The sequence below is a fragment of the Ambystoma mexicanum genome, chromosome 4q, assembly GCF_040938575.1.
Source record: "Ambystoma mexicanum isolate Mex_15411 chromosome 4q, UKY_AmexF1_1, whole genome shotgun sequence".
NCBI classification, from domain to species: Eukaryota; Metazoa; Chordata; class Amphibia; order Caudata; family Ambystomatidae; genus Ambystoma; species Ambystoma mexicanum.
The window spans coordinates 1,307,038,628-1,307,066,398 of NC_090928.1; the positions used below are offsets into that span (position 1 = coordinate 1,307,038,628).

At 45.0% G+C, this 27,771-nt stretch overlaps 1 protein-coding gene across 1 annotated transcript in view; it reads left to right on the plus strand.

The window, feature by feature from the left end:
• Nucleotides 1-27,771, plus strand: part of LOC138468418 (coiled-coil domain-containing protein 88B-like) — a 545,411-nt gene that overhangs the window by 401,454 nt on the left and 116,186 nt on the right. The window contains exon 10 of the mRNA XM_069608969.1: nt 9,488-9,564. Coding sequence (XP_069465070.1) covers nt 9,488-9,564 — 77 coding nt within the window. The remainder of the gene's footprint in view (nt 1-9,487; nt 9,565-27,771) is intronic.

The window sequence follows — 27,771 nt, forward strand, 5'->3', positions numbered from 1 at the left end:
GTTGATAACTGCGAGCATGTGACGGAAGTAGAATGTTCTTGCTTCAGATTCAAGGGATAGTCAAGAAGTTGTAAAGGTAAATTATTGTTTGATAATGAAATGCCAATATTTAAAATTGTCATGTAAGGAGACAGAATACTTGAGTAATGCTATTGAAAATGCGCAATATAGCACAGTTCCCTGTGCCCATATATAGATTTCGTTTGTGGGTTATGAAATCTAAAAATAATATATTGATAAATGTCATTATTCAAAAAGCTATACACTCATATCAATGTCGAAAGTATTACAAATTGGAAACAACACCTAAAATATCAATTAATCTATTCAGCTACCTACACACTACCGCAAGGCCTAAAGCTAAAAACGGACACTTGACTCACCAGTGGCAGAATGTGGACGAATAGAGTGGGAATAGCGTTTGCGAGCAATTTTCGTGTCGTTCGCCGTTTATTCTTCTTTGTTACCCAAGATGTGGCGTACATGTTCGAGGAAAAGTGCTCGAGGAAAAGTACTTTCTAGCTCATCCAGTGGATATCCGCAATGTCTGACCCATTCTCTTATTCGATCAACAGTTTTCGGGAATACATGCATTGTAGTGCCTTCAGATTTAGCATGGGTCTTCGAAGGGCAACCGCTAATCGAACAGGCAGGCATTGTTGAAAATTCTGAAAAGTAAATATCGACATTATTAAACAATCTTGATGAATAAAACTGTGATACAAAAGTAAATGAATCATACAATGATCAATGCAAGGTTTGTTTTGGTCGCAGGAACTATACCAGTTCATTATGTGCGGCTTAGTATTTGCATAAATTGCAGACATTTATAAATGATGTGACTAAACTCTGAACATGTGACTCGTCCCTTGGATGTTCTGTCTTGCACGAGAAGGAAACATGCTTACATTATAGGCTGGACCCCCAAAGGATGCAATTCGATGACAATTGACACAGATGAAAATAAATAGATCTATCGATAACATAACAATTGAAACTCAAGTCAATAGCAATGAGCCAAATGAACATAGCACTATTGGGTACTCTAATCGCAAATAGATAGAAATTTAAAAATGACCGAAATATGACTAGGATACATGGCCTTACCTTGACCAACAAACAGTTGGATTCAGCAGGCCGAGCAGTATGTTGCAGGAGAACAGGTAGATGGCCACAGGTAGCACACTGACGAGTTTGCTCGAAGCGGTCACAGCTGGCACGACGACAAGCAGATTAGCATAGATCTCAGTGCTTCTCAGGTAGAACGTTCAGGAGTTGACTTGCAAAGCACAAAGATGTTCTCATGAGACATATCAAGTGGTTTATAAAGTATTAGAAACAGGGGTGTGTTTGTGAATGAATGACGTGTGTATGTCGTGGTATTATGTGGTTTGCAGGGGGGCAGCCAGCGTCAGGCTTGGCCTGCCTGGAGACACGGGGTCTGAGGAGGACATGTGAGCGATTGCCCCTGGGCGTGGGGTACCTTTTGAAGTGTACATGGTGTTTGGCACCTTGGCCGTTATCGCCCCTGACAGCACACCATGGCAGCGCTCCTCCACGGGTGCGAAATGCCTTTGATAGGGGGGGTGGATGGATGGGCTGGTGGGCGTGCAGACAAGGCACATGAAGACTGCTGAATAGAGACACACTTATGTGCATTGCAAGGAGGTGGCCTGCCTCGGCCTGGCTGGAGACACGGGGTCTGAGGAGGCCATGTGAGCGATTGCCCCTGGGCGTGGGATACCTTTTGAAGTGTACATGGTGTTTGGCACCTTGGCCGTTATCGCCCCTGACAGCACACCATGGCAGCGCTCATCCACGGGTGCGAAATGCCTTTGATAGGGGGGGGATTGGCCGGTGGGCGTGCAGGCAAGTGTGTGGGAGCGAGGGGCCATCAGGCCCCTCTCATCCTTTACTTCTCAGTAGAAACTCGGACCAAGTGCCTCCAGTAGTGGGTTCGCCCCTTGCCCTTATGTGATGTTAACTTTGGTTGACATTCGCGTAGATGGGACCACTGAGCAGGACACGTGGCATCCATTTTTGTACCCCCTTTCCAGTCCATCTTGGTGACCAGGCCTCACTGCGCAGAGCACATGGCCCCCACCCTCGTTCCCACTCTGACTAGAAAACTCCAGAGGTATTTGCAACAGCTAATAAATGTAACATATCACTCTTCCTCTGAGATCGCTGTCCTACATGTGAACCAGCCTGAACTAAGCACATAGCTCGTTCAGCTCCACAAACGTGTCCTCAATACCTGCATGCATTATTGAGAATATATTATGTTAGCTTAGTTAGTGACCACCCTGCTTCACAGCGACCTGACCTTCACCCATTCGGAGCACAGATGTCTGACGTCCATCCTTGAATGGAGACACACTTGATTCATTTAAAAAATCGAAACAACCATTGTTAAAATATATGTGGTGTTTTATTTTGTATCTTATTTTGATGACACAAAAATACAAGCCTTTACACATTGTACAGTTCAGGTTGCAGCACAGCGAGGGAAAATCCCCTGTACTGACCGCTGTCACTGGGGAAAGTTTGTCTTATGGCACGAACATCACAGGCGGGTATTACTCTTCGAACGCGGTGTCCAAGCATCCCGTGAAGCCACCATGTAAAGGAACGATAGGCCACCAGCCTGTACCACCTGTGAAAAGGAATGAAACAAACTGTTTTTAAATGACCAAGATAACTTTAATAAACGCTTGTAGTCAATGACAATTCTTGTAACTAATGGCATTCTGCTCGGACAAATGCTATCTAGACAATGCACACTATTGAACGACTTTCATGTGTTACAATGATATGTATATGTAATTTTGGATGTAGTAGAAGACCATGAAATAGGAGCGGCATGACAAGCAGAGTACACTTACTCGTTACTCGGATTACGAGGACGAACAGTTGCGCGAAGTTTGTGCATAAGCACCATCATTATCCTCAATACGGACCGTGTGAGGCAGGCTGCCCTGAAGTCTGGCAGCTCGGTGATGCATTGCGGTCGTGGCTCGCCTTCCGAAATGTAGGCCACGCATCCCGAGTTTTCACAGCAGCAGCAGTTCTCGTTAGGGCTGTACCGAATAGCATAATTAGTATTTGGCCGAATACCGAATAGTTTGTCAACTATTCGGCCGAAGCCAAATATGAAGCCGAATAGTTGCTTTATTTAATAAATCATGTTCCAAACTTCAAAAAACACACTTATTAAAATACCAAATAAAACACCCTTTTAAATGCATTCTATACTTTTATTTCTATTCATTGTAATTAATGGAGCATCTTTATTTAAAGTATAAAAACCAGAAATAAAGCAGATTTAACCAAAATGGAGGGACCAAATGTACAGAAGATTGTTGCATATTCAGTGCCAGTTAAAGTAGGAGTCTTCACAAATGCAAAAGGACTATCCAGTTGCAAAGTCGAGTTTCGAAACTTCTTTGCAGCTCACATAGAAATGTATTAGATGGTTCATGTCGGCTCATGCAGGACACAAGTCAAGAGGAAATCTGAAATGCGTGAACTACGCCACCCAAACAAATGTTGCTCACTTTTCACTTTTCACTGATCGTAGCCACTCTTTCTCGTCAATACACAAACATATGCAACTTATAATTTCCTGATAAAATATCAGATACTGTAAACTCAGGACTCAACTCATTAAAAAAAGAAATGGGGGGATTATGACGTACGCAATGGGAAGTGACATGACAGGAATTGAAAGTATCTATGCACATTTCTTTCAGTTTGTTTTTTCTAAATGAAAAAAAGTGTACATCGCATATAAACATTCGCCAAAAGAAAAGATGTTCCTGTGTTGTTGCAGCCTATGTATAAAAGATGAGCACCTTTTTGTCTAAGAATTTGTAACAAAACATACCCTAAAGAGCAGATTACAATATAAGATATTTTTTCAGCTGTCCGATAGCAATTTGTCTGGTCTAATTCTATTCAGTTTTGCAAACTAAAGTCTATATTTGCCTTTCTGAGTTCATGTTGCATTGTATTCAAATGAGAATGTCAAAGTATTCGGCAAGAGCCGAACAGCTAGAAACTATTCGGCCGGAGCCGAATAGCTTTTTTTCAGCCGGAATTCGGCCAAATACTTACTCAAAGCCGAAGTTCGGTACACCCCTAGTTCTCGTCCTCGGTTGGCATTAGCTCGCACCGATTGCATGTGCACCAGGTGGAATCACCGTCCATGCGACTAGGTCCAGTGTCTTCATCCGTTGATTCGTCCTGCCAACTGCCGTCCGAAGCCCCATCGTTTTCACATGTTTCCCTTTCCAGTAGTTCCTCCTCGGTATACTCGGGCTCGTACATGTAGGGCATTATTGTAGCCATTGTATGGTACACAAAGAAAATAATTTATAGCGGTGGTACTGGTATCTGTTCACACGGGCTACAAGCAACGAAGGTAGCTGACCAGAGCACAGAAACGAGTCACAGAATACTCAAAGTAACACAGAGAGAGGAATGGAATCGAAAATCTGCTGCTGTGTGTTGTGAAACGGTCTGTTTATACTTATTGAGTAAAAAGGCTTCCTGCCGTTTCCATGCGACACGTCATTAGCTGAAGTGCAGCGATTGTTGACACGAGACGTGCTTTGGCGTTGGGAAATGGGCGGTACGCGTCTGCTGATGACAGGCTCAGGGGCGGGGGAAATGATTTAGTGCCGCAAAAGCAGGTCAGCCAGGGCGATGCGGCAAGTGATAGGATTATCACAAAATGGCAGCGCCCTGCTGCCTGTTTTCATGTGCGTTTAATGGACGAAAACTCGGGTAAGGTCCATAGGAAATTTTTCTAAAATCGTGCGACTTAGGCTTAAAAACACATGGCCGACCGGTAGGGACGATAACATTTTTTGACCAAACCATTCCTTTAAAGACCGCCGTTAGGACACCATGGTCACTCCAATTGTTTATATTAATTTTAAAAGATATGCAACTTGTACTCAAGTAATCATCCACAAAGATGTAATCAAGAATGTAGGTAAAGTCACTACGTCGCCAGGTATGCCAATTAATGTCTCCAATTTGGGCTTTAGGGTACCCAACTAAGGGCTTTCGTCCTACATTGCCCAGCCCCACGTACCAGGCAAAGGCCGCTTGTTTTTTCCTGCAACAGCCCAGGACCTCCATGTTCGTCTTACAAATTTCTCAGGCAGGCATTTCAAATTTACACTGACAATTTAGATCCCCTGCAAGTAAGACATGCCCATTGAAATTAAAAGAGGACCAGTCAGCTATGGCATTGGAGATAGAGGTAACAAAAACATCAACCGATGACATACTGCTGTGCCAATAGATATTCATAATTAGTAGCTTCAGGTCACCGCACCCGGTTGAGAGAGCCACCCCCAGAGCCCCAAAGGGTAGGCCCAGAAGAGCAGTGCCCCTGAGGCCTAAGCAGTTATCCACAGCAAACAGAAGACCCCCTGCCGGTCTGCCCCCTACGTTCTGTCTGGCCAACTGGTCATAGATCTGATAAACATCAAGGTAAGGGGTAGAAGTCATCCAAGTCTCTTGTAGACATACAATATTGGCTTCTCTCAAATGCAGTAAAGAGTCCAGATTGGTGAATAAGTGGTAATTACCCCTAGAATTCCACGATTTAAGACATAAATCAGGACTACCACTCAGATCGATCGCCGGCATAGATTAACTAGGAGACAAGTTTCTGCCACAGGGTCGAGATGATAGTGGCCCAGTCAACATTTGATTCCTGTTTTGTTACTGATTTGATGGCTTCCGCCACTCCCTGAAGGCCCCACAAGGGATCCACAGAGAGTTTGCCTGTTGTCTGGTTTGTGGGTAGCTCATGCTTCACGCGTATATCTCGACACTCTCTGTCCAGGAAAGCCACCCTAGCTATGTCCTTAGTGGAATAAGGGTAAGAGCATGTATTGCTGCAAAAATAGTCAGAACTTTAGATCTATTTAAGCAGATTGGTACTTCTAAATCCACCAAACTCTTTATTCTGACTAGATTCAGAGGTAGGAACACTGTCACGTGTCGGACCCTGCAAAGTTGGGCACGTAGGGGTTTCACCAGCGTAAGGCAAGTCCGTTGCTTTGTCTGCGCACTCTATTATGCTGATGTCGGTGATATTATTATGCCCCCCAAAAAAATCCTGGGTAGTCATAGAGGAGTGATCCAACATAGCGTTGCCTCTAAATGCTTTAGGTATTTGGATTTCAGTACTGGTAGAGGTCGCTTTCAGGATATAATTATCCGTAAATGTTTGTCCCAGTATTGGCGGGATCGATTTGTGGTTTTTAGGGGTATTGGAGTATACTTTTGCAGTCGGGATGGCAGGCATAATAAAGGCACCCGGAGTTTCGGTCTTATGCACCCAGGCTTTATGAGTGGGAGCAGGGTGGCATTGCTCATTGGAACTCGAGGGCATTTGCTGGGCCATAGGGAGAGTAGAAGATAAGGCCTCTTTAGGGTCCACTCCCATGTACCCTACCAAGGGGTTGGCCAAGGGAGGCGGCACACAGAGGGAAGTAGAGCTCATTAGTTGGCCAGGGGTAGGAGACCATCGTTTCGACCCATCTAGGGGTAAATGGATGTTACCAAGGGGGTCCGGTAAAATGGCATCAGACTGCATAGGCATCCCTTTTTGGCTTCGCAGGCTACCCTCATACCGGTACCAGATGGTCAATCCGATGTGCGTAAGGCCAGTTCAAAATAACTGTTAGTCCCAGATCAAAGGGAAGAAAGAAAGAAAGAAAGAAAGAAAGAAAGAAAGAAAGAAAGAAAGAAAGAAAGAAAGAAAGAGAGAGAGAAGGAAAGAAGGAAAGAAAGAAAGAAAGAAAGAAAGAAAGAAAGAAAGAAAGAAAGAAAGAAAGAAAGAAAGAAAGAAAGACAGAAAGAAAGAAAAAAGAAAAAGAAAAAGAAAGAAAGGGAGAAAGAAAGAAAGAAAGAAAGAAGGAAAGAAAGAGAAAGAAAAAGAGAGAAAGAAAGAAAGAAAGAAAGAAAGAAAGAAAGAAAGAAAGAAAGAAAGAAAAAAGAAAAAGAAAAAGAAAGAAAGGGAGAAAGAAAGAAAGAAGGAAAGAAAGAGAGAAAGAAAGAGAAAGAAAAAGAAAGAGAGAAAGAAAGAAAGAAAGAAAGAAAGAAAGAAAGAAAGAAAGAAAGAAAGAAAGAAAGAAAGAAAGAGAGAAATAAAGAAAGAAAGAAAGAGAAAGGAAAGAAACAAAGAGAAAGGAAAGAAAGAAAGAGAGAAAGAAAGAAAGACAGAAAGAAAGACAGAAAGAAAGAAAGAAAGAAAGAAAGAAGGAAAGAAAGAGAGAAAGAAAGAGAAAGAAAAAGAAAGAGAAAGAAAGAAAGAAAGAAAGAAAGAAAGAAAGAAAGAAAGAAAGAAAGAAAGAAAGAAAGAAAGAAAGAAAGAAAGAAAAAGAAAGAACAAAAGAGAGAAAGAAAGGAAAAAGAAAGAAAGAAAGAAAGAAAGAGAGAAAGAAAGACAGAAAGAAAGAAAAAAGAAAAAGAAAAAGAAAGAAAGGGAGAAAGAAAGAAAGAAGGAAAGAAAGAGAGAAAGAAAGCGAAAGAAAAAGAAAGAGAGAAAGAAGGAAAGAAAGAAAGAAAGAAAGAAAGAAAGAAAGAACAAAAGAGAGAAAGAAAGGAAAAAGAAAGAAAGAAAGAAAGAAAGAGAGAAAGAAAGACAGACAGAAAGAAAAAAGAAAAAGAAAAAGAAAGAAAGGGAGAAAGAAAGAAAGAAGGAAAGAAAGAGAGAAAGAAAGAGAAAGAAAAAGAAAGAGAGAAAGAAAGAAAGAAAGAGAGAAATAAAGAAAGAAAGAGAAAGAAAGAAAGAGAAAGGAAAGAAAGAAAGAGAACGAAAGAAAGAGAAAGGAAAGAAAGAAAGAGAAAGGAAAGAAAGAAAGAAAGAAAGACAGAAAGAAAGACAGAAAGAAAGAAAAAAGAAAAAGAAAGAAAGAAGAAAAGAAAGAAAGAAAGAAAGAAAGAAAGAAAGAAAGAAAGAGTGAAAGAAAGAAAAAAGAAAAAGAAAGAAAGAGAGAAAGAAAGAAAGTAAGAAGAAAAGAAAGAAAGAAAGAAAGAAAGAAAGAAAGAAAGAAAGAAAGAAAGAAAGAAAGAAAGAAAGAAAGAAAGAAAGAAAGAAATACGAGCCGCACAGTCTCTAGGAAATACGATTAGGAGAAAGTGCAAGCCCCATCGTTGATTGGTAAAGCACGGGTTAAGAACACAGTTCCAGCCTTTAATGCGCCGCCATCCCTTAGTGGATAAGTACGGCGAATACAGTCACATAAGCTCACACATACCGGGGTGTGTTACCCGATGTACACGTCCAGTTTGTCCTAAGAGAAAGGCCAGTAGTGTGCCTGAGGAGTAGAGAATTGCCAGAGCCCGCAGGAGCCACAAGGAACACAAAGAACACACTGCGCAATTAAAAGAAATGATAACGCCCCCAAGACTGGGGTGGCATGAATGGGCTCTTTTCTAACTCATGTAACCTCTGCCCCAAGCTGGGGTGACCGTTAGGCCTGCTGGGGTCTGCTCTCGCCATGAGGCCTGTCCCCATCCATGCGCAGAAGGAGACGGGGCACATCGGGGCGCAAACTGTGCGCGTTTGCAGGTGATGGTCACCTGCTTGCTGTGCACCCCACCTTCTCGTTGTGGTAAATGGCGCTCCCTCTGACTCCTCGGGATTCGGGGTGAGGTCTGAGCGCGATGGGAACGTGGGGGCTTCTCTTGACTCCCCAGTCTCATGCAGGCTGCGGGCAGGACTATCGAGGGCAGATCACACCTGCTCACAAGGAGTCGTGTTATCACACTTGATGGGAGTGCCCAGTGCCTCACGATGTTTCTCTCCAAGTCAGGTCCGGCATTGCGGATATGCTGAGCTCTCCCACTCCGGACAATCCTGTGCTCTTCTCCCTAGGACAGATGCCTGAGGATGAGGATGGGGCAGACTTTCCAGCTTCTCACCCACTGCTTAGGTTCATGGCGTGTCCACAGCACCTAGGAGGGGCCAATGTGGTTCAGAGCGCTCAAGTCTAGCGCTTGAGAAGATGAGGAGGCGTGCACACAGCACGGCACACATGAGAATGCCCCCTGGGCAGCTTCTCCAAGGCCTGCACAGGATGCCTTCACACCCCCTTGCTTTGTGACTGTGCCCACCAGGATGCCGCTTATTCTGTGTGCTGTCAATCATTGTGACGTGAGTTGCGGGCATTGAGTAGAATGCTGTGGGATGGGAGAGGGGGCAAGAGGCTTACATTTCTCACAGAGTGTGAAAGTGTGCAGTGTGATTATATGTTCTAATATCTAGCGTCTAAAGCGTCATCCTTCCAGTGTACCCCACTTCCTGGTGTGAAATGGTAACCTTCGAATGTGCAGCGACAGCCAGTGCTATGCATGACACGTCATGTTCTTTACTTTTTAAATAAAGCAAAGGATATTTTATAATGTTCTACAATATTACATGAAATGATACCCCATCAATGTTTCATTTCATCAAAAGGTCCGAAGACACAGGATGCCGGGAGAAATATAGGACGCCGCGACAGAAGATGTCCCGACTGCTGAGGAAGCTGGACGGTACTAAATATATATATATATAGATGCTTTACTAATAATGTCTCTAAGGGAGCAAAGAGTGCGCTTTGCCACAGCGATGCTTTACTAATCATGTCTCTAAGGGAGCAAAGAGTGCCGGAAGCTTTGCCACAGCGATGCTTTACTAATAATGTCTCTAAGGGAGCAACGAGTGCCGGAAGCTTTGCCACAGCGATGCTTTACTAATCATGTCTCTAAGGGAGCAAAGAGTGCCGGAAGCTTTGCCACAGCGATGCTTTACTAATCATGTCTCTAAGGGAGCAAAGAGTGCCGGAAGCTTTGCCACAGCGATGCTTTACTAATCATGTCTCTAAGGGAGAAAAGAGTGCCGGAAGCTTTGCCACAGCGATGCTTTACTAATCATGTCTCTAAGGGAGCAAAGAGTGCCGGAAGCTTTGCCACAGCGATGCTTTACTAATCATGTCTCTAAGGGAGCAAAGAGTGCCGGAAGCTTTGCCACAGCGATGCTTTACTAATCATGTCTCTAAGGGAGAAAAGAGTGCCGGAAGCTTTGCCACAGCGATGCTTTACTAATCATGTCTCTAAGGGAGCAAAGAGTGCCGGAAGCTTTGCCACAGCGATGCTTTACTAATCATGTCTCTAAGGGAGCAAAGAGTGCCGGAAGCTTTGCCACAGCGATGCTTTACTAATCATGTCTCTAAGGGAGCAAAGAGTGCCGGAAGCTTTGCCACAGCGATGCTTTACTAATCATGTCTCTAAGGGAGCAAAGAGTGCCGGAAGCTTTGCCACAGCGATGCTTTAATAATCATGTCTCTAAGGGAGCAAAGAGTGCCGGAAGCTTTGCCACAGCGATGCTTTAATAATCATGTCTCTAAGGGAGCAAAGAGTGCCGGAAGCTTTGCCACAGCGATGCTTTACTAATCATGTCTCTAAGGGAGCAAAGAGTGCCGGAAGCTTTGCCACAGCGATGCTTTACTAATCATGTCTCTAAGGGAGCAAAGAGTGCCGGAAGCTTTGCCACAGCGATGCTTTACTAATAATGTCTCTAAGGGTGCAAAGAGTGCCGGAAGCTTTGCCACAGCGATGCTTTACTAATCATGTCTCTAAGGGAGCAAAGAGTGTCGGAAGCTTTGCCACAGCGATGCTTTACTAATCATGTCTCTAAGGGAGCAAAGAGTGCCGGAAGCTTTGCCACAGCGATGCTTTACTAATAATGTCTCTAAGGGAGCAAAGAGTGCCGGAAGCTTTGCCACAGCGATGCTTTACTAATAATGTCTCTAAGGGAGCAAAGAGTGCCGGAAGCTTTGCCACAGCGATGCTTTACTAATAATGTCTCTAAGGGAGCAAAGAGTGCCGGAAGCTTTGCCAGAAGCTTTGCCACAGCGATGCTTTACTAATAATGTCTCTAAGGGAGCAAAGAGTGCCGGAAGCTTTGCCACAGCGATGCTTTACTAATAATGTCTCTAAGGGTGCAAAGAGTGCCGGAAGCTTTGCCACAGCGATGCTTTACTAATAATGTCTCTAAGGGTACAAAGAGTGCCAGAAGCTTTGCCACAGCGATGCTTTACTAATCATGTCTCTAAGGGAGCAAAGAGTGCCGGAAGCTTTGCCACAGCGATGCTTTACTAATAATGTCTCTAAGGGAGCAAAGAGTGCCGGAAGCTTTGCCACAGCGATGCTTTACTAATAATGTCTCTAAGGGAGCAAAGAGTGCCGGAAGCTTTGCCACAGCGATGCTTTACTAATAATGTCTCTAAGGGAGCAAAGAGTGCCGGAAGCTTTGCCACAGCGATGCTTTACTAATAATGTCTCTAAGGGAGCAAAGAGTGCCGGAAGCTTTGCCACAGCGATGCTTTACTAATAATGTCTCTAAGGGAGCAAAGAGTGCCGGAAGCTTTGCCAGAAGCTTTGCCACAGCGATGCTTTACTAATAATGTCTCTAAGGGAGCAAAGAGTGCCGGAAGCTTTGCCACAGCGATGCTTTACTAATAATGTCTCTAAGGGAGCAAAGAGTGCCGGAAGCTTTGCCACAGCGATGCTTTACTAATAATGTCTCTAAGGGAGCAAAGAGTGCCTGAAGCTTTGCCACAGCGATGCTTTACTAATCATGTCTCTAAGGGTACAAAGAGTGCCGGAAGCTTTGCCACAGCGATGCTTTACTAATAATGTCTCTAAGGGAGCAAAGAGTGCCGGAAGCTTTGCCACAGCGATGCTTTACTAATAATGTCTCTAAGGGAGCAAAGAGTGCCGGAAGCTTTGCCACAGCGATGCTTTACTAATCATGTCTCTAAGGGAGCAAAGAGTGCCGGAAGCTTTGCCACAGCGATGCTTTACTAATAATGTCTCTAAGGGAGCAAAGAGTGCCGGAAGCTTTGCCACAGCGATGCTTTACTAATAATGTCTCTAAGGGAGCAAAGAGTGCCGGAAGCTTTGCCACAGCGATGCTTTACTAATAATGTCTCTAAGGGAGCAAAGAGTGCCGGAAGCTTTGCCACAGCAATGCTTTACTAATAATGTCTCTAAGGGAGCAAAGAGTGCCGGAAGCTTTGCCAGAAGCTTTGCCACAGCGATGCTTTACTAATAATGTCTCTAAGGGAGCAAAGAGTGCCGGAAGCTTTGCCAGAAGCTTTGCCACAGCGATGCTTTACTAATAATGTCTTTAAGGGAGCAAAGAGTGCCGGAAGCTTTGCCACAGCGATGCTTTACTAATAATGTCTCTAAGGGAGCAAAGAGTGCCGGAAGCTTTGCCACAGCGATGCTTTACTAATAATGTCTCTAAGGGAGCAAAGAGTGCCGGAAGCTTTGCCACAGCGATGCTTTACTAATAATGTCTCTAAGGGAGCAAAGAGTGCCGGAAGCTTTGCTACAGCGATGCTTTACTAATAATGTCTCTAAGGGAGCAAAGAGTGCCGGAAGCTTTGCCACAGCGATGCTTTACTAATAATGTCTCTAAGGGTGCAAAGAGTGCCGGAAGCTTTGCCACAGCGATGCTTTACTAATAATGTCTCTAAGGGAGCAAAGAGTGCCGGAAGCTTTGCCACAGCGATGCTTTACTAATCATGTCTCTAAGGGTGCAAAGAGTGCCGGAAGCTTTGCCACAGCGATGCTTTACTAATCATGTCTCTAAGGGAGCAAAGAGTGCCGGAAGCTTTGCCACAGCGATGCTTTACTAATAATGTCTCTAAGGGAGCAAAGAGTGCCGGAAGCTTTGCCACAGCGATGCTTTACTAATAATGTCTCTAAGGGAGCAAAGAGTGCCGGAAGCTTTGCCACAGCGATGCTTTACTAATAATGTCTTTAAGGGAGCAAAGAGTGCCGGAAACTTTGCCACAGTGATGCTTTACTAATAATGTCTCTAAGGGAGCAAAGAGTGCCGGAAGCTTTGCCACAGCGATGCTTTACTAATAATGTCTCTAAGGGAGCAAAGAGTGCCGGAAGCTTTGCCACAGCGATGCTTTACTAATAATGTCTCTAAGGGTGCAAAGAGTGCCGGAAGCTTTGCCACAGCGATGCTTTACTAATAATGTCTCTAAGGGAGCAAAGAGTGCCGGAAGCTTTGCCACAGCGATGCTTTACTAATAATGTCTCTAAGGGTGCAAAGAGTGCCGGAAGCTTTGCCACAGCGATGCTTTACTAATCATGTCTCTAAGGGTGCAAAGAGTGCCGGAAGCTTTGCCACAGCGATGCTTTACTAATCATGTCTCTAAGGGTGCAAAGAGTGCCGGAAGCTTTGCCACAGCGATGCTTTACTAATAATGTCTCTAAGGGAGCAAAGAGTGCCGGAAGCTTTGCCACAGCGATGCTTTACTAATAATGTCTCTAAGGGAGCAAAGAGTGCCGGAAGCTTTGCCACAGCGATGCTTTACTAATAATGTCTCTAAGGGAGCAAAGAGTGCCGGAAGCTTTGCCACAGCGATGCTTTACTAATAATGTCTCTAAGGGAGTAAAGAGTGCCGGAAGCTTTGCCACAGCGATGCTTTACTAATAATGTCTCTAAGGGAGCAAAGAGTGCCGGAAGCTTTGCCACAGCGATGCTTTACTAATAATGTCTCTAAGGGAGCAAAGAGTGCCGGAAGCTTTGCCAGAGGCTTTGCCACAGCGATGCTTTACTAATAATGTCTTTAAGGGAGCAAAGAGTGCCGGAAGCTTTGCCACAGCAATGCTTTACTAATCATGTCTCTAAGGGTGCAAAGAGTGCCGGAAGCTTTGCCACAGCGATGCTTTACTAATAATGTCTCTAAGGGAGCAAAGAGTGCCGGAAGCTTTGCCACAGCGATGCTTTACTAATAATGTCTCTAAGGGAGCAAAGAGTGCCGGAAGCTTTGCCACAGCGATGCTTTACTAATAATGTCTCTAAGGGAGCAAAGAGTGCCGGAAGCTTTGCCAGAAGCTTTGCCACAGCGATGCTTTACTAATAATGTATTTAAGGGAGCAAAGAGTGCCGGAAGCTTTGCCACAGCGATGCTTTACTAATCATGTCTCTAAGGGTGCAAAGAGTGCCGGAAGCTTTGCCACAGCGATGCTTTACTAATCATGTCTCTAAGGGAGCAAAGAGTGCCGGAAGCTTTGCCACAGCGATGCTTTACTAATCATGTCTCTAAGGGAGCAAAGAGTGCCGGAAGCTTTGCCACAGCGATGCTTTACTAATCATGTCTCTAAGGGAGCAAAGAGTGCCGGAAGCTTTGCCACAGCGATGCTTTACTAATAATGTCTCTAAGGGAGCAAAGAGTGCCGGAAGCTTTGCCACAGCGATGCTTTACTAATAATGTCTCTAAGGGAGCAAAGAGTGCCGGAAGCTTTGCCACAGCGATGCTTTACTAATAATGTCTCTAAGGGAGCAAAGAGTGCCGGAAGCTTTGCCACAGCGATGCTTTACTAATAATGTCTCTAAGGGAGCAAAGAGTGCCGGAAGCTTTGCCACAGCGATGCTTTACTAATAATGTCTCTAAGGGAGCAAAGAGTGCCGGAAGCTTTGCCACAGCGATGCTTTACTAATAATGTCTCTAAGGGAGCAAAGAGTGCCGGAAGCTTTGCCACAGCGATGCTTTACTAATAATGTCTCTAAGGGAGCAAAGAGTGCCGGAAGCTTTGCCACAGCGATGCTTTACTAATCATGTCTCTAAGGGTGCAAAGAGTGCCGGAAGCTTTGCCACAGCGATGCTTTACTAATCATGTCTCTAAGGGAGCAAAGAGTGCCGGAAGCTTTGCCACAGCGATGCTTTAATAATCATGTCTCTAAGGGTGCAAAGAGTGCCAGAAGCTTTGCCACAGCGATGCTTTACTAATCATGTCTCTAAGGGAGCAAAGAGTGCCGGAAGCTTTGCCACAGCGATGCTTTACTAATCATGTCTCTAAGGGAGCAAAGAGTGCCGGAAGCTTTGCCACAGCGATGCTTTACTAATCATGTCTCTAAGGGAGCAAAGAGTGCCGGAAACTTTGCCACAGCGATGCTTTACTAATCATGTCTCTAAGGGAGCAAAGAGTGCCGGAAGCTTTGCCACAGCGATGCTTTACTAATAATGTCTCTAAGGGAGCAAAGAGTGCCGGAAGCTTTGCCACAGCGATGCTTTACTAATCATGTCTCTAAGGGAGCAAAGAGTGCCGGAAGCTTTGCCACAGCGATGCTTTACTAATCATGTCTCTAAGGGTGCAAAGAGTGCCGGAAGCTTTGCCACAGCGATGCTTTACTAATCATGTCTCTAAGGGAGCAAAGAGTGCCGGAAGCTTTGCCACAGCGATGCTTTACTAATAATGTCTCTAAGGGAGCAAAGAGTGCCGGAAGCTTTGCCACAGCGATGCTTTACTAATAATGTCTCTAAGGGAGCAAAGAGTGCCGGAAGCTTTGCCACAGCGATGCTTTACTAATAATGTCTCTAAGGGAGCAAAGAGTGCCGGAAGCTTTGCCAGAAGCTTTGCCACAGCGATGCTTTACTAATAATGTCTCTAAGGGAGCAAAGAGTGCCGGAAGCTTTGCCACAGCGATGCTTTACTAATAATGTCTCTAAGGGAGCAAAGAGTGCCGGAAGCTTTGCCACAGCGATGCTTTACTAATAATGTCTCTAAGGGAGCAAAGAGTGCCAGAAGCTTTGCCACAGCGATGCTTTACTAATAATGTCTCTAAGGGAGCAAAGAGTGCCGGAAGCTTTGCCAGAAGCTTTGCCACAGCGATGCTTTACTAATAATGTCTTTAAGGGAGCAAAGAGTGCCGGAAGCTTTGCCACAGCAATGCTTTACTAATCATGTCTCTAAGGGTACAAAGAGTGCCGGAAGCTTTGCCACAGCGATGCTTTACTAATAATGTCTCTAAGGGAGCAAAGAGTGCCGGAAGCTTTGCCACAGCGATGCTTTACTAATAATGTCTCTAAGGGAGCAAAGAGTGCCGGAAGCTTTGCCACAGCGATGCTTTACTAATAATGTCTCTAAGGGAGCAAAGAGTGCCGGAAGCTTTGCCACCGCGATGCTTTACTAATAATGTCTCTAAGGGAGCAAAGAGTGCCGGAAGCTTTGCCACAGCGATGCTTTACTAATAATGTCTTTAAGGGAGCAAAGAGTGCCGGAAGCTTTGCCACAGCGATGCTTTACTAATAATGTCTCTAAGGGAGCAAAGAGTGCCGGAAGCTTTGCCACAGCGATGCTTTACTAATAATGTCTCTAAGGGAGCAAAGAGTGCCGGAAGCTTTGCCACAGCGATGCTTTACTAATAATGTCTCTAAGGGTACAAAGAGTGCCAGAAGCTTTGCCACAGCGATGCTTTACTAATAATGTCTCTAAGGGAGCAAAGAGTGCCGGAAGCTTTGCCACAGCGATGCTTTACTAATAATGTCTCTAAGGGTGCAAAGAGTGCCGGAAGCTTTGCCACAGCGATGCTTTACTAATAATGTCTCTAAGGGTGCAAAGAGTGCCGGAAGCTTTGCCACAGCGATGCTTTACTAATAATGTCTCTAAGGGTGCAAAGAGTGCCGGAAGCTTTGCCACAGCGATGCTTTACTAATCATGTCTCTAAGGGTGCAAAGAGTGCCGGAAGCTTTGCCACAGCGATGCTTTACTAATAATGTCTCTAAGGGAGCAAAGAGTGCCGGAATCTTTGCCACAGCGATGCTTTACTAATAATGTCTTTAAGGGAGCAAAGAGTGCCGGAAACTTTGCCACAGCGCTGCTTTACTAATAATGTCTCTAAGGGTACAAAGAGTGCCGGAAGCTTTTCCACAGCGATGCTTTACTAATAATGTCTCTAAGGGAGCAAAGAGTGCCGGAAACATTGCCACAGCAATGCTTTACTAATAATGTCTCTAAGGGAGCAAAGAGTGCCGGAAGCTTTGCCACAGCGATGCTTTACTAATAATATCTCTAAGGGTACAAAGAGTGCCGGAAGCTTTGTCACAGCGATGCTTTACTAATAATGTCTTTAAGGGAGCAAAGCGTGCCGGAAGCTTTGCCACAGCGATGCTTTACTAATAATGTCTCTAAGGGTACAAAGAGTGCCGGAAGCTTTGCCACAGCGATGCTTTACTAATAATGCCTCTAAGGGTGCAAAGAGTGCCGGAAGCTTTGCCACAGCGATGCTTTACTAATAATGTCTCTAAGGGAGCAAAGAGTGCCGGAAGCTTTGCCACAGCGATGCTTTACTAATAATGTCTCTAAGGGTACAAAGAGTGCCGGAAGCTTTGCCACAGCGATGCTTTACTAATAATGTCTCTAAGGGAGCAAAGAGTGCCGGAAGCTTTGCCACAGCGATGCTTTACTAATAATGTCTCTAAGGGTGCAAAGAGTGCCGGAAGCTTTGCCACAGCGATGCTTTACTAATCATGTCTTTAAGGGTGCAAAGAGTGCCGGAAGCTTTGCCACAGCGATGCTTTACTAATAATGTCTCTAAGGGAGCAAAGAGTGCCGGAATCTTTGCCACAGCGATGCTTTACTAATAATGTCTTTAAGGGAGCAAAGAGTGCCGGAAACTTTGCCACAGCGCTGCTTTACTAATAATGTCTCTAAGGGTACAAAGAGTGCCGGAAGCTTTTCCACAGCGATGCTTTACTAATAATGTCTCTAAGGGAGCAAAGAGTGCCGGAAACATTGCCACAGCGATGCTTTACTAATAATGTCTCTAAGGGAGCAAAGAGTGCCGGAAGCTTTGCCACAGCGATGCTTTACTAATAATATCTCTAAGGGTACAAAGAGTGCCGGAAGCTTTGTCACAGCGATGCTTTACTAATAATGTCTTTAAGGGAGCAAAGCGTGCCGGAAGCTTTGCCACAGCGATGCTTTACTAATAATGTCTCTAAGGGTACAAAGAGTGCCGGAAGCTTTGCCACAGCGATGCTTTACTAATAATGTCTCTAAGGGTGCAAAGAGTGCCGGAAGCTTTGCCACAGCGATGCTTTACTAATAATGTCTCTAAGGGAGCAAAGAGTGCCGGAAGCTTTGCCACAGCGATGCTTTACTAATAATGTCTCTAAGGGTACAAAGAGTGCCGGAAGCTTTGCCACAGCGATGCTTTACTAATAATGTCTCTAAGGGTGCAAAGAGTGCCGGAAGCTTTGCCACAGCGATGCTTTACTAATAATGTCTCTAAGGGAGCAAAGAGTGCCGGAAGCTTTGCCACAGCGATGCTTTACTAATAATGTCTCTAAGGGAGCAAAGAGTGCCGGAAACTTTGCCACAGCGATGCTTTACTAATAATGTCTCTAAGGGAGCAAAGAGTGCCGGAAGCTTTGCCACAGCGATGCTTTACTAATAATGTCTCTAAGGGAGCAAAGAGTGCCGGAAGCTTTGCCACAGCGATGCTTTACTAATAATGTCTCTAAGGGAGCAAAGAGTGCCGGAAGCTTTGCCACAGCGATGCTTTACTAATAATGTCTCTAAGGGAGCAAAGAGTGCCGGAAGCTTTGCCACAGCGATGCTTTACTAATAATGTCTCTAAGGGAGCAAAGAGTGCCGGAAGCTTTGCCACAGCGATGCTTTACTAATAATGTCTCTAAGGGAGCAAAGAGTGCCGGAAGCTTTGCTAGAAGCTTTGCCACAGCGATGCTTTACTAATAATGTCTTTAAGGGAGCAAAGAGTGCCGGAAGCTTTGCCACAGCGATGCTTTACTAATAATGTCTCTAAGGGAGCAAAGAGTGCCGGAAGCTTTGCCACAGCGATGCTTTACTAATAATGTCTCTAAGGGAGCAAAGAGTGCCGGAAGCTTTGCCACAGCGATGCTTTACTAATCATGTCTTTAAGGGTGCAAAGAGTGCCGGAAGCTTTGCCACAGCGATGCTTTACTAATAATGTCTCTAAGGGAGCAAAGAGTGCCGGAATCTTTGCCACAGCGATGCTTTACTAATAATGTCTTTAAGGGAGCAAAGAGTGCCGGAAACTTTGCCACAGCGCTGCTTTACTAATAATGTCTCTAAGGGTACAAAGAGTGCCGGAAGCTTTTCCACAGCGATGCTTTACTAATAATGTCTCTAAGGGAGCAAAGAGTGCCGGAAACATTGCCACAGCGATGCTTTACTAATAATGTCTCTAAGGGAGCAAAGAGTGCCGGAAGCCTTGCCACAGCGATGCTTTACTAATAATATCTCTAAGGGTACAAAGAGTGCCGGGAGCTTTGTCACAGCGATGCTTTACTAATAATGTCTTTAAGGGAGCAAAGCGTGCCGGAAGCTTTGCCACAGCGATGCTTTACTAATAATGTCTCTAAGGGTACAAAGAGTGCCGGAAGCTTTGCCACAGCGATGCTTTACTAATAATGTCTCTAAGGGTGCAAAGAGTGCCGGAAGCTTTGCCACAGCGATGCTTTACTAATAATGTCTCTAAGGGAGCAAAGAGTGCCGGAAGCTTTGCCACAGCGATGCTTTACTAATAATGTCTCTAAGGGTACAAAGAGTGCCGGAAGCTTTGCCACAGCGATGCTTTACTAATAATGTCTCTAAGGGTACAAAGAGTGCCGGAAGCTTTGCCACAGCGATGCTTTACTAATAATGTCTCTAAGGGAGCAAAGAGTGCCAGAAGCTTTGCCACAGCGATGCTTTACTAATAATGTCTCTAAGGGAGCAAAGAGTGCCGGAAACTTTGCCACAGCGATGCTTTACTAATAATGTCTCTAAGGGAGCAAAGAGTGCCGGAAGCTTTGCCACAGCGATGCTTTACTAATAATGTCTCTAAGGGAGCAAAGAGTGCCGGAAGCTTTGCCACAGCGATGCTTTACTAATAATGTCTCTAAGGGAGCAAAGAGTGCCGGAGCTTTGCCACAGCGATGCTTTACTAATAATGTCTCTAAGGGAGCAAAGAGTGCCGGAAGCTTTGCCACAGCGATGCTTTACTAATAATGTCTCTAAGGGAGCAAAGAGTGCCGGAAGCTTTGCCACAGCGATGCTTTACTAATAATGTCTCTAAGGGAGCAAAGAGTGCCGGAAGCTTTGCCAGAAGCTTTGCCACAGCGATGCTTTACTAATAATGTCTTTAAGGGAGAAAAGAGTGCCGGAAGCTTTGCCACAGCGATGCTTTACTAATAATGTCTCTAAGGGAGCAAAGAGTGCCGGAAGCTTTGCCACAGCGATGCTTTACTAATAATGTCTCTAAGGGAGCAAAGAGTGCCGGAAGCTTTGCCACAGCGATGCTTTACTAATAATGTCTCTAAGGGAGCAAAGAGTGCCGGAAGCTTTGCCACAGCGATGCTTTACTAATAATGTCTCTAAGGGAGCAAAGAGTGCCGGAAGCTTTGCCAGAAGCTTTGCCACAGCGATGCTTTACTAATAATGTCTTTAAGGGAGCAAAGAGTGCCGGAAGCTTTGCCACAGCGATGCTTTACTAATCATGTCTCTAAGGGTACAAAGAGTGCCGGAAGCTTTGCCACAGCGATGCTTTACTAATAATGTCTCTAAGGGAGCAAAGAGTGCCGGAAGCTTTGCCACAGCGATGCTTTACTAATAATGTCTCTAAGGGAGCAAAGAGTGCCGGAAGCTTTGCCACAGCGATGCTTTACTAATAATGTCTCTAAGGGAGCAAAGAGTGCCGGAAGCTTTGCCACAGCGATGCTTTACTAATAATGTCTCTAAGGGAGCAAAGAGTGCCGGAAGCTTTGCCACAGCGATGCTTTACTAATAATGTCTTTAAGGGAGCAAAGAGTGCTGGAAGCTTTGCCACAGCGATGCTTTACTAATAATGTCTCTAAGGGAGCAAAGAGTGCCGGAAGCTTTGCCACAGCGATGCTTTACTAATAATGTCTCTAAGGGAGCAAAGAGTGCCGGAAGCTTTGCCACAGCGATGCTTTACTAATAATGTCTCTAAGGGTACAAAGAGTGCCGGAAGCTTTGCCACAGCGATGCTTTACTAATAATGTCTCTAAGGGAGCAAAGAGTGCCGGAAGCTTTGCCACAGCGATGCTTTACTAATAATGTCTCTAAGGGTGCAAAGAGTGCCGGAAGCTTTGCCACAGCGATGCTTTACTAATAATGTCTTTAAGGGAGCAAAGAGTGCCGGAAGCTTTGCCACAGCGATGCTTTACTAATAATGTCTCTAAGGGTGCAAAGAGTGCCGGAAGCTTTGCCACAGCGATGCTTTACTAATCATGTCTTTAAGGGTGCAAAGAGTGCCGGAAGCTTTGCCACAGCGATGCTTTACTAATAATGTCTCTAAGGGAGCAAAAAGTGCCGGAATCTTTGCCACAGCGATGCTTTACTAATAATGTCTTTAAGGGAGCAAAGAGTGCCGGAAACTTTGCCACAGCGCTGCTTTACTAATAATGTCTCTAAGGGTACAAAGAGTGCCGGAAGCTTTGCCACAGCGATGCTTTACTAATAATGTCTCTAAGGGAGCAAAGAGTGCCGGAAACATTGCCACAGCGATGCTTTACTAATAATGTCTCTAAGGGAGCAAAGAGTGCCGGAAGCTTTGCCACAGCGACGCTTTACTAATAATATCTCTAAGGGTACAAAGAGTGCCGGAAGCTTTGTCACAGCGATGCTTTACTAATAATGTCTTTAAGGGAGCAAAGAGTGCCGGAAGCTTTGCCACAGCGATGCTTTACTAATAATGTCTCTAAGGGTACAAAGAGTGCCGGAAGCTTTGCCACAGCGATGCTTTACTAATAATGTCTCTAAGGGTGCAAAGAGTGCCGGAAGCTTTGCCACAGCGATGCTTTACTAATAATGTCTCTAAGGGAGCAAAGAGTGCCGGAAGCTTTGCCACAGCGATGCTTTACTAATAATGTCTCTAAGGGTACAAAGAGTGCCGGAAGCTTTGCCACAGCGATGCTTTACTAATAATGTCTCTAAGGGTACAAAGAGTGCCGGAAGCTTTGCCACAGCGATGCTTTACTAATAATGTCTTTAAGGGAGCAAAGAGTGCCGGAAACTTTGCCACAGCGATGCTTTACTAATAATGTCTCTAAGGGTACAAAGAGTGCCAGAAGCTTTGCCACAGCGATGCTTTACTAATAAGGTCCCACTAAACTTGCAGGAAGCCCTATCCAAATGGTTCCTATTCTGCCAGCTCTCATCCAGTGCAATATTATGACTTTTAGAATTCCTATTAGTGTACAAAATGAAGTGCCAGGGAGAGTCCTGTTGGGAAATGATTTGAAAACTCTTGGAGTTGTATCTAGTACTCCCAGACCTCCCTGCAAAAATAAGCAGGAGCAAACAAGATTGGCCAGAGAGGCAAACTTGAAAGACTCTCACTTTGAGGTTGAGGAGATTTCCAATACCTCCAGTCCACAGGAAGGCACCCATTCTATTTCCAGGAAGAAAAAAAAGAAACAAAGGAGAAATCCAAGGTCTCTGGGGGAAAAAAGGTCTCAAACCTGAACCTGTTCACAGGACAAGGACATTCTGAGAGGACTGTCCCAGGTCACCCCAGTGACCCCTTCCCCGGCTGAGGCTGAGTGAGAGGACCAACCAAACTCTGTAGAGATAGCTACTGGTGACACAGAGCTGGAAGAAAACAAACCTTCCCTGAGTTGGAGACCTGGATCCTAGAGACCATCCTGAGCTGCAGACTTTACTTGAAAAAGGTGGACCCCATTGGGCAGACTTCAGCAGAGGACAAAGAGAGTGTCCCTCTCTAGAAGGTCTGTGCCAGCAGACCGCTTCCCAGCTGGAAGGGCAAGAGCCAGGGAAGCACAGGCTTTACGGGGAGGATGGCCTCCTCTACAGTGAACCAAATGAGTCTACCCCAGGGGACTACATGAGACTGGTAGTGACCCAGGAGGTGAGACAGAAGTTCTTACAGTTAGCACATGTGATTCCTCTGGCTGGCCACTTGAGTTGCAAGAGGACCAAATAGAGGCTATCTCTGTACTTCTACTGGCCCAAGATGGGGGCTAATGTAGAGAAATTCTGTAAGAGCTGCCACACTTATCAGACTTTTGGCAAGAGTGGGTCCAAGAATGTGGCACCTTTATTGCCCTTCCCTGTGGTGGGAGTCCCTTTTGAGAGGGTGTGGATGGACATTGTTGGTCCCCTAGACCCTCCCACTTCTTCAGGCAACCGATTTATATTGGTTGTGGTAGACCATGCTACCAGGTCTCCTGAAGCCATTCCTATGAGAACAGTTATTGCTCAGGCAGTGGCTTAGGCCCTCCTTGGTATCTTTACCAGGGTAGGTTTTCCTAAGGAGGTCATCTCTGACAGGGGATCACATTTTATGTCCCACTACATGCAGACCATGTGGAAGAACTGTGGAGTGACCTACGCGTTCTGAACAGCGTACCATTCCCAAACCAATGGATTGGCGGAGAGGTTTAACAGAACTATGAAGAGCAGGATCGGTGCTTCAGAGGAACCCCTTAGAAGAACGTAGGACCTCCTACTGCCATGCCTTCTCTTTGCTTATAGAGAAATCCCTCAAGCAGGGTTTGGGTTCAGCCCCTTTTAACGTCTTTATGGTCATCCCTTCAGAGTCCGTTTGGGCCTGATCAAGGAAGGGTTGGAGAGTGCTCCTTCCCTACAGCCAGTGAAAGCCACTGACTATGTGCTTGGCCTCATGAAGAGGATGGCACTGATGATGACAGAAGCTTCAGATAACCTGAAAGCAGGTCAGACTCTGGTCAAACATTGGCATGGCCAGAAGGCCAACATGGTGGAGTTTACTCCAGACCAGCTTCTTTTGGTTATGGTATCTACAAGGCAGAGGGCCTTATAGGACAAATGGATTGGACCCTTAAGATCGTGGGTAAACTTGGAGAGGTCAATTATTTAATTGGACTTGGACAATCCTAAGGAGGCCCTTAGGGTCTATCACACTAACCGTCTGAAGGCTTATGTTTCCAGACCAGAACTAGGATCTTTGCTTCAAGCCTCTGATCAAGAGGAGGAGGAGAGTGAGCCTCTCCCTGATGTCCTCAGGGGACAACCCTCAGACAAGACAACAGAATGAGTAAAAGTCTCTTCAGATTTGACTCTGCAACAACAGGAGGAGTGCAAGGCTCTGTTGAATCAGTTTGCTTCCCTGTTCTCACTGACACCTCGCTCCACCACTTGGGGACAGAATTATATTCTCACTGGTGACAGTCTCCCTGTAAAAAGCAGGGGTTACGGAATGTCAGTTTGTGTAAGATCCCACATGAAGAAAGAGGTTATTGAGCCATCTCCAAGTCCATGGGCTAGTCCAGTTGTACTAGTACCAATAGCAGGAAGCAAAGAGTCAAGATTATTTGTGGACTATAGAGCTCTTAATGCAGTCACCACGACTGATGCCCATCCTTTACCAAGAACAGATGAACTGGTGGAAAAACCTGGTTCAGCCAAGTTCCTCAGTACATTTGACCTGACCTCAGGCTATTGGCAAATATTTCTGGCAGACCACGCCAAGGAGAAAACTGCATTTTCTACGCCAGAAGCACTCTACATGTTTAGTTTATGCCTTTTGGACTCATAAATGCCCCTGCTACATTCCACAGGATGGTGAATCAAGTTCTGAATGGGTTAGAGGACTTTTGCATGGCATACTTGGATGATATTGCAGTGTTCAGCCCCACTTGGGAAGAGCATCTTCACCACCTAGGATATGTTTTGTAGGCTCTGAAACAGGTCCATCTAACCATAAAGGCCAGTACATGTCAAATTGGTCAGAGCAAAGTGGTCTACCTTCGACATGAGGTAGGAGGAGAAGGTGAAATAAGGGCATTGCCAGGTACAAGCTGTACAAGACTGGTCCACCCCTACTACTCAAACCCAGGTGAGAGCCTTCCTAGGTCTCACTGGGTACTACAGGAACTTCATAGAGAACTATGGGATCATAGCTTCTCCCTTGAATGTGATGATCTCACCCAAATTTCCCAAGAAGGTCAGGTGGAATGAGGAGTGCACTAGGCTTTTGAAGGACTCAAGAAAGCCCTTTGTCAAGCTCCAGTTTTGAGAGCTCATGACTATAACCAATCCTTCATTGTACAGGCAGATGCTTCTAACACAGGGATAGGTGCAGTTTTGAGTCAACGGGATGAGAAAGGCAGGGAACACCCAATCTGCTTCATCAGTAGGAAACTGAAGGAACCTGAGACAAGGTGGGCAACTATTGAACGTGACTGTTTTGCCATTGTGTGGTCGCTGAAGAAGTTTAGGCCATACTTGTATGGATCTACTTTTGTTAATCAGACTGACCACCAACCCTTGAGATGGTTAATGCAGATGAAGGGGGAACATCCAAAATTGTTAAGGTGGTCAATCAGCCTGCAAGGTTTTGATTTCACCATAGAACACAGGTCAGGGTGTAATTGTTATAGTTGGATCTTTAACAGTGTTATTACTATATATAGAGAGGTTTATATTTACATATATGCTCTGTGTGAGTTTATAGATTATCAATGGATTTGTTTATGTATGTCACAGATGTACAGAGCACAGTGTCTTAGACGGGGAATGTACCCATGCTAGTTGGTGATGCAACATTCTATGTGATTGTGATGTACCTGTTTATGTTCATCTGACATTCCAAGTTTGTTTGTTGCTGTGTTGAGATTCATCTGGAAGCAGCCGTATAGCTGGAGATCCTTATTTACAGCATTATGCTTAAATAAATGCTTTGTGTTGAACCCAATGCAGTCCGAAGAGTGTCACTTAACATTGGCGACGAGGATCTGCATCGTCAGTGGACCTCCAGCAGCCAGCATCACCTTCAGCGGCTGTTCCGTTCCGTTCCGCGTAACGTAGCAGCGGCCGAGAAGTTAGTCCTGCACCTGTCTCTGATGTGTCCGTTGCGCTCTCCGCCCGTTCCCCTTTCGCATTGTTAGTGCTGCGCTTGGCTCACCTGTTCCTCGAAACGTTGCGGCCGAAGACCCCTCCTCCTCTGTGCGAGCACTGTTCAGAGGCGGATAACGAACCGCGTCCCTGCTTCTATCGTGCTCTGAAGAAGCTACCGTGTATATCTTAATACGCGCGCATGCCAAAAGCAACATTCCAATACGGGTGGCAGCGTGTTATCAGTGAGATTCCTGTTGGCAGGAGGAGGGGTGAAGAATGACAGGTGTCGAAGGGAACAGCTGGTAAATACACACAGCAACGAAGGAAGGAGCCTGAGCCACAACAGTGAGCCGCAGCAGCGGGGCAGAAAAGGAAGTTCATGAACAAAGAAAAGGAAGTTTATGAACACACTTCTGAATTGAAAATAAAGTTTATGTAAATAAAGGAGGAAGAAACGTGTATTGAAGTTAAGTGGGTTGAGAGAGCGCAAGGACAAAAATGAAAGAAGCTGTGCCAGAAGGAAGAGAACATCTGAAAGGAAGTGAAAATTTGAGTCTGTTGGTGTTTGAAATAGAATGGCTATGTCGAACCTCAGTGGTCCTCCCATGTTTATGGCGACTCCAGGCCCAGCAAAAATCAAGTGGGCCCAATGGATAAAAGGATTTATGCATTACCTAAAAGCGGTCGGTGAAAATTAATTTTCTACTGACAGAAAGCTTGCTCTGTTAATGCATCACTTGGGCTATGAGGGTCAAAGAATATTTGAAACTCTTCCGCAGCTTGCGAGTGAGGGTGAAGGAGATGATATGTCTGTATTGGAGAGTGCTTTGGCTAGATTGGATCTACATTTTAATCCGAAGACTAGCACTATCCTCGAGAGATATAATTTTCGCATGAGAATACAGGAACCTGGCGAATGGGGGGAAGAATATGTCACTGCCCTCCGACAATTAGCATCTTCATGCAAATTTCAAGGTTCACATGATGAACATTTACGTGATCAGTTTATGACACACTGTAGTGCCGACCGCATACACGAAGAGCTATGGTTAAAGGACAAACCTAGCTTGGATGAGGTGTTAGCTATCGTCCGCAGGGTGGAACATTCTTTGGCCTGCATTTCAAAATTGGCTAAAAAGGAATCAACCGAGTCAAAGTCTGATATAGTAAATGTCAACGAGCAAAAGAACAAGAAAAAGTGTAAGGACAAAGAAAAGACATATCATCGTTACGGTAGTGATAACAAGTCATACAAACCGAAGAGCGGAGAAAAGGGAGAGAGAGGAGAAAAGGAGGAATGATTATGCTACCGCTGTGCCAGCAATTCTCATTTTGCTGCATCTATGGTTTGTCCTGGAAGAAGAGCAACCTGTACTAAATGCAAGAGACAGGGACATTTTGCAAATTATTTGTTGCAAAAATTATCAAAGCAGTCTGAAGAAAGTACTGTATGTCAATGAAGAGGAAGGAAGGAAATCATTGGATGATGAAAATGACTTTCCTTTAGAAAATGTCATAGTGAATGCTATATCAAATGCTGTGGTGATGAAAGTAATGTTGATGATGAGTGTGAACGCCCGTATGCAAATATTAGTGTGAATGGGAGGCAAGTGCGTATGATGGCTGACTCGGGGTCGAAAATTACTTTAATGTCAAAGGAGGTATATGAAAGAGAGGTAAAAGGGGACAAATGGAATCTAAGTAAACCTGACATCAGTCCAGGAGGATATAACCCAGAGCCCATTGAGCTGTTAGGATATAGTATGAATACCTTTGAGTTTAAAAATCGAATTTGTGAAGGAAAGATATATGTTTCTAAGAAAGGCCTCACTTTGTTGGGGTCGAGGGAACAAAAAAATCTTAAAATCAAACTTGAACCAAACGCATGTGAACAAGTGTTGCAAGTTAGTGATTCTGTCATAACAAACACCCCAAAGTTTTCAAGAAAGGGATTGGGAAGATAAAAGGTATCCAACACCAAATAGTATAGAGAAAAGGAAGTATGCCTGTAGCAGCAAAACTGAGGTCTGTACCACTGGCAGTAAGAGAAAGGGTTTAGGAGGAACT